This window comes from Plectropomus leopardus, chromosome 7, assembly GCF_008729295.1.
Source record: "Plectropomus leopardus isolate mb chromosome 7, YSFRI_Pleo_2.0, whole genome shotgun sequence".
NCBI classification, from domain to species: domain Eukaryota; kingdom Metazoa; phylum Chordata; class Actinopteri; order Perciformes; family Serranidae; genus Plectropomus; species Plectropomus leopardus.
Window position 1 is genome coordinate 35,448,592 of NC_056469.1, and position 11,403 is coordinate 35,459,994.

The 11,403-nt window shown below is 39.7% G+C and overlaps 1 protein-coding gene across 1 annotated transcript; it reads left to right on the top strand.

Moving 5' to 3' along the window:
• The first annotated feature begins 1,973 nt into the window (after nt 1-1,973).
• On the top strand, nt 1,974-7,105 carry LOC121946372 (thioredoxin-interacting protein-like). The gene is made up of 7 exons (XM_042490938.1): nt 1,974-2,821; nt 3,456-3,531; nt 3,766-3,913; nt 4,824-5,036; nt 5,117-5,263; nt 5,739-6,062; nt 6,748-7,105. The coding sequence occupies exons 1-7, from the start codon at nt 2,554-2,556 to the stop codon at nt 6,793-6,795; spliced, it is 1,224 nt and encodes a 407-aa protein (XP_042346872.1). The 5' UTR covers nt 1,974-2,553; the 3' UTR covers nt 6,796-7,105.
• Nucleotides 7,106-11,403: the final 4,298 nt, after the last annotated feature.

The window sequence follows — 11,403 nt, forward strand, 5'->3', positions numbered from 1 at the left end:
ACCTTTTATAACATGTGATCAGTGACGGATTTCTGACCAGAAACTGACTTTGGTCGAGGTTGAAGTCACTGAAATTTGCTGTACTTACGTTATCAAAAGATATTCTGTGATATTATGCGTACTAAGTATTGAAAATAAAATACAATTAAATGCTGGTGATAAAAATGAAACAAGCAAGTAATGTACATGTTAAAATTTAGGCCACATTACACTTAAAGGGAAAAAAAAACGGTCAACGAGCAAAATCCATCTTTTCTGTCCTCCTAATGTACATTTTATTTATTAAATGTAGCGGAGTAAAATTGAATGTTTAGAGAAATATAATATCTCAATTAAAGTACAGATATTCCCAAAAATACTTCAGTAATATAACAAAGTATTATTTATTTGTTGTATTATACCAATGCATTTAATAACATGACCGTCACCACCAGACGACGTGTATCAATGTGGGGAAATTACACGAATTAAAAATTGCACTAATCAATTGTTGAAAAATGATTTCTTGTTAGTTTGTTAGTTTCAGTCTAAATGCTGTTTAGGAAAAAACTTTTTTAACAATATCAATAATAATAACAATACTAATAACCTGGATTTGTGTGGCCTCTCTCAAGATACCCAATGTTTATTTACTGAATAAGAGGATGAAAATAAATGAAAAAAAAACAAGAGCAAGAATCACAACAGCAATGATTGTCAGAAATGATTAAGCTTGTGAGCTTATTTATGTAATTTTTTTGCGTAATCATTATACATAAAATATTAACAATCAGTCATAATCATCGTTATTTGTATAGGATCTTTCATACATAAAATTCAGCTCAAAGTGCGAGACTGCTAAAAATTAAAAACTAACAATGTATAGCAATATATATTTATAAATAAAGATATATAGAGATAAAAAAAATAAATAAAATAAAATATATAATTATTTGAGTCCACAGATTTTTCTGCTGTGTAAACAAGTTTGAAATATCTCTCAGGCCCAAAAACGTTTATTATCAGACATTAAAAAACATTACATGATACACAACTCTGATTATGTTTGTAACAACGAGGCCACAACTTAGCACATTAATGATTCACTGTTCAACCATATTTTATATTTTAAACGTCTTGTTCTCCTCCTGATGAGATTAGGTCCTCGTCAGTCCAGCAGAGGGCACCCTGTCCCCACGAACACCACCGGGTCTCAAACTGAGGTCCTGGGACCTGCAGTGGTCCCCAGACGGTCGTGTACTGTAGTTATTAACTAGTTATCCTGACTTACTAACATTAATTACACATTAGAGCAGATAAACATGTTATTAAATCCATTTATTACCTGTGATTTTTAATTTATTGGGGGGGGGGGGGGAGTATCTCTTTTAGTAGCATTTTTTTAAAATTCTGACAAAGTTTATCTCCAACACAAAGTAAACAAAGGCGAGTTCAGTCACTATGTAGGAAACTAGCAAGGAAATTAATATAAAATGAAATGTAAATTTAAAAAAAACAATTAGACAGCAGCCCTGATAATAACACAAATACCAGAGGTAATACCAGAGAAAAAAGTGTATATATCACGAAACAACTTCATCAGATTGAACATTAAATATCGTCTTTGAACTCTGCCAAACTGAATATAGGTCAAACAAAACATTTGCAGTCCTATGCTGTCTTTATTTACATTTTACACAACGTCACAACTTTTTTGGAATTGGGGTTGTAAAATAAATATTCAAAGAGGAGCAGATTGGAGATAAAATCTCTGTAAATGAATTTAAAATGAATCTAAATGACTTTATATTGATTTATTGTGAATCTGAATGACTTCAAGTGAATTTAAAATGAATCTAAATGACTTTGTTTAGTTAGGGATATTTTGGTAGATTTCTTTTATACATAAATAAATTATAAATACATTAAATAAATAATAAAATAAATTAAATAATTACATTATAATAACCATATGAGATTGTTAGTAAGTAGGCTCTAAATATTAATACTATCAGTCTGAGGTTTCCTGTCTTCAGGTGAACCACGTGCTGGTCTGTGCACGAGGCTTTTCAGTGACTTTTTGATATAAGTGAGGACCAGTTGTTGTTATTGTTGTTATTGAAGCAGCTGGACAGTAAATCTGATTCTATTCTCACTCTGATGACTCTACTGTTAAAAAGCTGTCTCTCATTTATGGACCGCCAGCCACCGCAGCACGAGCTGTCCACGCGTCCTTTCTGCGCTGTGATTGGCTGAAATGGCCCGTGCCAGCCAATCAGAGAGCTCCGTCCTCCGGGCTCGGCGTGTCCACACGCTGCACACGTGCGTCCCGGTGAGAGGTAACGGGACTCCGGGACCCCCCCTCCCCGGTATAAAACTGACCCCGACCTGTTTACGGACCGTGAAACAGCCAAACTAACCACAAAAACGCGTCTCATTTCTGATCTGATGTTTTTATTCACCGTTTTATTGAATTTCACTCAAAGTTTCATTCATCATCCGGTTTTACTTCACTTCATTTCGTGAAACTGATCATCGCCGGTTCCGGTGTAGACTCGGTGTCTCGGTCCCGTCATGGTCCTCTCTCCGGTCAACAAGCTCAAAGTCTTCCAGCTGCTGTTCTCGGACCCCGGCAGGTCTTTCTACAGCAGCGGGGACAAACTGTCCGGCTCCGTGCAGCTGAGGGCGGCGGTGGCCTGCAGGGTGACCGGCCTCAGGGTCACCGCCGCCGGCTGCGCCCGCGTGGATTACCGCGGCGGGAAGAAGCGCAAGAGCCGCAGCCAGGAGGTGGAGTACCTGCAGTACGAGGAGGAGCTGCGGCTGGAGGAGAGACTCTCCAGAGGTCAGGAAGACTGCGCGCTTTTTATTCGACATTTTTTAGGATGTGGCAGTAATATTAGTTCTGTTTTTTAAATATTTTTTAAAGCATATATTTGCAGTTTAAATAGTATTTGTGAGGTCATAGTTAAAAAAGTGTATACTTTAATTAGATGTGTAATATAGGAGTTGTGAGAACTTCTCTTTTTGGAAAAATATATATATACATTTTGCAAAAAATTATATCTTCATGAGTAGTTTCTGAATGAAAGACAATCTGAAAAATATTTTAACATTTAAGTAATTTGTTTTAGATAATGTCCTATATTTTATGGAGAAAAACTATATAAAAAATGTAGAATTGTTAATTCTGTGTTTATATAGCTTAATAATATTAATTTGCATATTTTTCTCTGATGTATAGTTTACATATAATTCACAGTGTATACACGAAAGAAACAGTACTTAATCTTGTAGATAAGTAAAATAATCATGTATATTTCACATCATTTGCAGTGTGAATGCTATTTGACAGGTTTGTGTTTTTTTTGGGGGGGGGGGTATAAATATGTTTTGGTATATTTGTATATTTTCCCTTCAGATTTCTGTATCGATCATTTAAATTGATTAAAATCTAATGAAATGATGTTCGTCCTCAGACTCGGACGGCTGCTTCCTGCTGCAGCCTGATCAAACGTACAGCTTCCAGTTTGGCTTTGAGCTTCCTGCACCAGGGTGAGTCACTGACCAGTTATTGATTACTGAGAAATGACCACTGATCAGTTATTGATTACTGAGAAATGACCACTGATCAGTTATTGATTACTGAGAAATGACCACTGATCAGTTATTGATTACTGAGAAATGACCACTGATCAGTTATTGATTACTGAGAAATGACCACTGATCAGTTATTGATCACAGAGAAATGATCAGTCATTTGTTGACGTGTCCTCTGGTCGGTTTCAGAAATCTGGTGTCGTCCTATAAAGGAAAGTTTGGTTACGTTCGTTACTACGTGCGGGCAGAGCTGGACAGGCCTTCCCAGAATGCTTTGCATTGTGAGCGGGAGTTTGAGGTGGAGGAGCCGCTGGACGTCAACCGGCCCGACCTGCTGGTACAAAAACACCATAACTCAACACGTACACGAATATTTTAGCAGTGAAACGTCAGCGACAGATGGTTCCTTACTCATCAGGTTTTTTCCTTCAGCTGTTTGTTTCACTTCTGTTCTTTAAAAACAGTTTACGGATGTTTCAAACCGTCGGCGTCAAACGGCGCCTTAAACAGAAACACAGTTTTAACTTAGTTATATGTTATGGTTCTTCATGTTCTGCAGAGATCTCAAACTATAATCAGCTGACACTAATAATGTGTTTGACAAAATGACCGAAAGTAAACGTTTAATTTAGGTTCTTAAAGTGACTCAGATTCAATCTTCTGTCTTTAATTTGTGTTTGTGAGGTTTTAATCACTACAAACATTTATCTAGCACTTCTTTTTTATTTTTTATTTGCAATAATAATGACGGGGATGACGTACTGAGAGGATGGGAAGGTAGGGGTGGGCACGGGTTAACCCTTTCAAACCTAAACAAATTGGATCGATATCTTTAAAAAAAAAAAAAAACATGGGAAAAGGCTATGAACAACTTAAAAAGAAATAACCCCAAAATTTTGAGGGAAAAAAAGTAAAAGTGTAAAAGTACAAGAAAATTACTTAAAAATTAGAAAAAAGTAAATGATAATGATAATAATAAAATAAAGGAATAAAACCAGTATTATCTAGTATTAAAATAGCATTAAAGTATAAGAATAGTAACAGAAGAACGTCATGATTTGGTCCAAAATGATCCTAAAAAGCTTTAAATTCAGGTGTGAGAGCTTTTGACTCGGGTTTTACAAACAGCTGCAAACGATGGCGGTCACTCCCTCCAGAGGAAGTTCAATCAAAAAACAAATCAATGCTGAATAATAATCTGAAAATAGGGATTATGAGGTGTGACCGGTCGCCCGTGTCGTCCTCAGGCTCCGGCTGCAGCCTCCAAACAGAAGAAAGTCACCTGCATGTTCATACCTGACGGCCAGGTGTCCATCAGCGCTCAGATCGACAGGAAGGGCTTCTGTGAGGGAGAAGAGATCAGCATCAACGCAAAGTTTGAAAACACGTGCTCACGCATCGTCGTGCCGAAGGCCGCCATCATCGCCCATCACTCGTACCTCGCAGACGGACGCACTAAGGTGAAGCCCGGTTGCAGAGCAACTTCCCGTCTTTAACAGCAAAATGCGAAAAATCTGATCTGTGATGTGTTTTTTTTCAGGAGTTGCGTCAGAAACTGACGGCGGTTCGAGGAAACCACATCATATCTGGGATGTGCGACATGTGGCAGGGGAAGACCATCAGAGTCCCCAAACTGCGCCCGACGCTGCTCGGCTGTGACATCATCAAGGTGGACTACGCCCTCATGGTGAGTCCCGATGACATCGCCACAGGTAGACCGCTGCTGGAGGGCATGTGATGAGAAACAGTGAAATAATGAATAATAAAATGTAATTAAATTAAATTAAATGAGGTAATTCGTGAGAGATAAATATTAGTTATATGAGATGGAAATAAACAGGAGATATGCTGAGGAAAGATTTTTAAAAAATCGAGGTAAAATGAGATGAGATTATATATGTTAAAAAAATTAACTCAAATTAAAGTGATGAGCATGAGTGTGGATATACCTTCACCTGGTCTTTACAGATCCAGCTAAAACAAAATAAATCAGACTGACGTTAGACACGAGAATCTTTTCTCAGCAGATAAATAATCTGAGATTAAATGAAGTAAATTAAAATGAGATATTAGATAAACAAACAAACAGAAAAAGATACAAATGAAACGTAATAACAGAAATGACTCAGTACTCGACTCAGCGTCCTCTCATTTTCCTGCAGATCTACCTGCACATCCCCGGCAGCGAGAAGCTGATCCTGGAGCTGCCGCTGGTCATCGGGACGATCCCGTTCAGCGGCGTCGGCAGCAGGACCAGCAGCATGAGCAGCCAGGCCGAATCCCTGAGCAGCCAGGCCGGATCCAGCTGGTCCTCCTTCCCCTCGGCTCCTCCCAGCTACTGCGACATCCACAGAGACCTGAGGGTGGACGAGCCCCGCACCCCGCTGCTCCACGACTACGACGGCGGCGAGGACGATGACGACGAGGGCGGGCTCTTCATGAGAGCGCCTGAAACCTACTACCCCCCTCCCCCCGCGTACACCGAGGTGAGACCAGCCGGGAGGTTACAGCCGTGTTCACCTGAGCCGGAGCTGAGACGAGATATGACAACATGAGGTTAAATATTAGTGAGATTAAATGAGATTAACAATGTGAGATTAAGTAATAATGAGATTAACAACATTAGATTAAATACATTTAGATTAAACAGAATCATATGAGATGAAACTGTATTAAAAAGATGAGATAAAAAAAGATTAAACAAGGTGAGATGAGATTAAATGAGATGAACAAATTTACAGAAAAGAGATTAAATTAAACGAGACACAAGTGAGACAAAATGAGATGAACAACAAGAGATTAAAAACAGATTAAATAAAATGAGATTAAACACCATGTGATTAAATAACAATTAAGAACATTAGATGATATAAATTTAATTAACATGAGATTAACAACATAAAATTATATAAAGTCAGATAAAACAAGATAAAATGAGATTAACAATGTGGGATTAATAATATCAAAATAAGACGGATGACATTACCTAAAATAAGACAACAAAACTGAGACAAGGTATGAGAGCGGAGACGAGACAAGATGAAAGACTTAAAAAAGACGAGATAAAATTAGTTTAAATAAAATGAGAAGATGAAACCAGATTAATAAAAAAGACAAAGTTTGGTTTCATCCATCTGACAGTTTTATATTTTTGGTATTCGTTGCCTTCAGGTTGATGAGGACGCCGTTAACGCTCCGAACCTGGTTCAGGTCTTCTGAGGACTTCATGTCCCTTCGCCAAGATGGACTGAGGACTGAAGACTGATCTGGACTGACCTGGACTGACCTGTCCGTCACTTCTCAGCACTGCTGACAACTGCTGACTCAGCGGTGTCCTGTCAGTGACTCAGCAGTTTTCTGACGACGACTCAGCGTGTTTTGACACTTTAATCTGTGGTTAAAAGCAGAGTGAACGTTTTGATGTGAAAAGTGTTTTTAATGTTTGTTTGTTTTTTAAATTGTACATATGATGTAAATAAGAGCATTTGTTTATTTTTTTACTCAAACAATAAATCAGTCTCACATTTGATCTTGTGCCTGTGTTTGACTGACGTGTGACCGCAGAACAAATAATCCAACATTAATTTACAGAAGCGTGTTCATCATTCAGACACTTTGCATTAAAACAACGAGTACACGGGTTATTTTTACACACTTAAACACTGTCTGTTGCCTGCTGTGATCCAGCCACCATCAAAAACTATAAAAACAGATTTTTTAAATTCATATTAAAATACACAAATAAAGTATCATTATGTTACGATCAAGCTGCATCCTGTTAGGCAGAAAAATGAGGCCAATAAAACAAAAAAGTGAAAACCTGCAGTTCCTCTAATGGCCACTGGAGGCTGGCTCCAAAACAGAAAACACTCACACACCCCCATCTTAAAATGCCCAAATAAACATGTTTACGGCCTGGAACAAAAACAGCTTTAGTCTCTGTAGTTCATTTCAACATTCATGAGGACTGAACAGCAGGTGAACTTTTACATAACTCACCTGTTTGTAATTTATTAAGGCTTAAAGTTGCACATATTTAAAGGCGAGACACTTTTAGTCTGCTACCACAGTGGGGGGAAAAATAGTAAAAAATATATATATAACATCTTTTTCTTTCTTTTTTTTTTTATATATTCTAATTTTCAGGTTATTTTCTTTGCTCATTTCCCCGTTTGCTGCTCTTTCTCATGTTTCTAAAAGAAACCAAGCAGATTTTCTCAGGTTTCAAAGGGTTAATGCTCTTTTGGTAACTGTTACTGCAGTAAAGGCTCTGAATACTTTTATCAGGTCTGGACTTTCATTAACTGAGATTCGGCTCATGTGTTTCCACATTAATGAATAATGAATAAATAAATCCTGTCCGAAACATAATGAAACACCGACATGTTCACAGTATCCGTCTAAAAATAAGAGTGTATAAACTGAGCTGGTTTTACGGGGAATTTTCTTTTGCAGTAAACAGTTAAAATCAAAAATAAAATTGTACAAAACAGCAAACAATAATAGCAATGTACAAGAGCTATAAATAAAAGATAAAATGTTATTGTGCATATGCGTAATTAACAACATTTACACTCAGTTAAATCAAGATCTAAAATAAGGCGTGTAAACAGCGGTGATGGTGGCAGTGAGGTGAAGTTATTTTACAGATTTTCCTTTTATAAGGTGCTCTGTAGGAAAGTGACGTTTCTCCTGGTTCGGTCCTGATTTGGGAAATGTGGAGCAACAAGCTTTTCAGCGACCGAGTACAGAATATAAAAATATAAAAATATAGGTTGGAGGCGTCTGTTTCACAGCTTTATACGTGAATAAAAACCAGCGCTGGTCCCGCCTCACGGCTAAATGTGGCCGGCCGACCTTTTGATAAAGCTGGCCGAGGTGGAGCTTTAGGGATCATCGGTTATGAATCTGAGGGCTGAGTGATGAACAGCATCACGTGACTTTAATGTTGAGGCTGCAGCTTTTCTATTTATAACATCCCCTCCGTCCAAACAGATCAAAATACTGATTCAGCTGTTCTGTTTCTGTCCAAAAAGCAAACTATTGTCCTCAGTTTATTAGTCAGCATGTCAGTAAGGCGCTTTAAGTTTATCCTCCAGCTAGATACCAAAGTATTAGTACTGTAATACTCTCCTTGGAGGTGCAAATTTGTGGAATGAATTTGAAATGATTTAGTTTTGGACCACAGACTGTGAATAAAGATGGACGATGTTCCCCCCCGGCCCCCGCTAAGCTGAAGTGAGGCTAAAATATCCGAGAGGCTGGTGATGTCATTCGGAGCCGCAGTCTGCGTGGTAGTGATATGTGCGGTGGGGGAGTTCCCACCAAAACACCAATCTGACCAATCACAAACAGCTCTGCTGAATGTGAGTGCATGGATTGGCTGTCACAGCTGTCAGTCATGGTGGAAAAACCCCTTGAACAAACATCAGGGTGATGAGAACTTCCTTCAGTGACGGAAACCATCTTTGGGAAACATGTATTCAGCGTACTAATGTGGAGGGGTGGGCTTTATGTGCTATACTACAGACAGACACCAGGGGGCGATACACACCAAATAAGTGACTTTTCTGTAAAAAAAACAACTTTGTAACATTTTTATGTTAGATAAAGCACCACACGCACCCACAAAAGATCTTTACAATCAGCAGTTTCCAGCTGCGACAGCAGATCCGTGCGCTTCCGCTAAATGGAGCTGCTCACGATTGGTCGGACGGGTGTTTTGGAGGGAACTCCCCCAGCGCAGATATCGTTACTGCACAGACTCCGGCTCCGAATGACATCACCCTCGCAATATGGCAGCGCCTGAATCTCAGATATTTCAGCCTCACTGAAGCACAGCGGGGCGTGTCATCCATCTTTATATACAGTCTATGATACGTACGTACGTATGTACAGATATTGCTTCCAGCCACAGCTGTTGCCGGCGTGAAGGCGTAAGAATTATAAAGGGACATTTTTGGAAAAAGACATTTGAGAAAGTGACTTTTTTGGACGTTTTTTTAAAAAGTGAGATATTTTTGTGTCTGTGTTGATACTTTGTTCCTAAAACTCTCAAAAGTTCAAGTTTGTTAATGTCAGTGTGTCTTTGTGTGTGTGTGTGTGTGTGTGTGTGTGTCTGTGTGTGTGTGTCTGTGTGTGTGTGTGTCTGTGTATGTGTCTGTGCATGTGTGTGTGTGTGTGTGCGCAATCTGACTCTTGTTTATTTCGACTGCAGCTGTTCACAGAGACCCCTTAGTTTGACCTCTGACCTCTGCACAGGTGCTGTACTTGCATGTATATTTTTGTTTATTTGTGTATTTAGATATTCAGATCTTTGAAGTTTTAACGTAAAAACAACAGAAAAAAACTGCAGAGTCATCGTCATGTCACCCTTCACACACTTGTGCTCTTGTTTTTGGGCTGCGGTCCTCCGCCTGCATGCCCAGCAGCCTGCCGTCGCTCTCATTGGTCGACGGCTGATCCCGGGCTGCGTGTGATTGGTCGAGGCCCGGCGGGCACTCGCTCAGAGAGTGATGGAGCTCAGGTTCCTCTTTCTGTTTCTACTTTTAGAACCAGCTAATGCTAACGTTAGCGCTGCAGACGGACAGTAGGTCAGAGGTCACAGCGTGCTACAGCTCAGCGCCGATTTTAACGAGCGGCAGTGAACATGCCACCGATCGATCACAGCAGATCATTGATTAGTTCATTGATGGACAGTTTGTTTTGTTCATCAGGGAACTGAACTCTTATTTTACTTTAGTTCCCAGAACAGGAAACAGGTTTCCAAAATAAAAGTGTAAAGATAGAAGTGCAATTTGATTCTGTCAGCAGGAAGTTGACCTCAGATCAGATCAGAGGACTTCCTGGAAGAACCTGAGACAGACTGAGACCGTGAGGGACACTCAGAGACCGTGAGGGACACTCAGAGACAGATGGACGATGGCTTCACTGTAAACAAACAGGTGGTTACAGTGAAACTGACTCTAAAGATAGAAACAAGTCTGGACTCTGTGAAGCTCCAGCGGCGCCTCCTGCAGGCTGCACAGCTCATTACACACACAGTACTTTTACTGCAGTAATACCACAGAACGGTAAAGGCTGTGAGTACTTAGTCCGCAGGAGCCCATTAAGGGGTCTCCACCCTCAGGTTGGGAACCACTTACATGTTAATGATTGTTTTCAGAGTTAATAATTTTTTTGTGCACATGCAGAATAACACGAACGTCAGAGCGAAATAATTATCAGAGCCGAAGCTTCTCAGAGCGGAGACTTGTTGCCTAGCAACACTGTAAACAGGAAGTCAGTCAGAGCTGGGCTTTATGCTGCGTCCATGTGACGTCAGGAGGTCGAAGTTTCTTACTGTCTGTCTGTCTGTCTGTAACTGTCTGTCTCTGTCTGTAACTGTCTGTCTCTGTCTGTAACTGTCTGTCTGTAACTGTCTGTCTCTGTCTGTAACTGTCTGTCTGTCTGTCTGTAACTGTCTGTCTGTCTCTGTCTGTCTGTAACTGTCTGTCTCTGTCTGTAACTGTCTGTCTGTCTGTCTGTAACTGTCTGTCTGTCTGCAACTGTCTGTCTGTCTGTAACTGTCTGTCTCTGTCTGTAACTGTCTGTCTCTGTCTGTAACTGTCTGTCTGTCTGTAACTGTCTGTCTCTGTCTGTAACTGTCTGTCTCTGTCTGTAACTGTCTGTCTCTGTCTGTAACTGTCTGTCTGTCTGTAACTGTCTGTCTGTCTGCAACTGTCTGTCTCTGTCTGTAACTGTCTGCAACTGTCTGTCTGTCTGTAACTGTCTGTCTCTGTCTGTAACTGTCTGTCTGTCTCTGTCTGTCTGTAACTATCTGTCTGT

Bases quoted from the DNA above. Each gene is read 5' to 3' on its own strand.
- LOC121946372 (XM_042490938.1), top strand. From the start codon at position 2,554: ATGGTCCTCTCTCCGGTCAACAAGCTCAAAGTCTTCCAGCTGCTGTTC. The intron at 3,532-3,765 runs GTGAGTCACTGA...GGTCGGTTTCAG, and splicing joins TTTGAGCTTCCTGCACCAGG to AAATCTGGTGTCGTCCTATA. The intron at 3,914-4,823 runs GTACAAAAACAC...TGTCGTCCTCAG, and splicing joins TCAACCGGCCCGACCTGCTG to GCTCCGGCTGCAGCCTCCAA.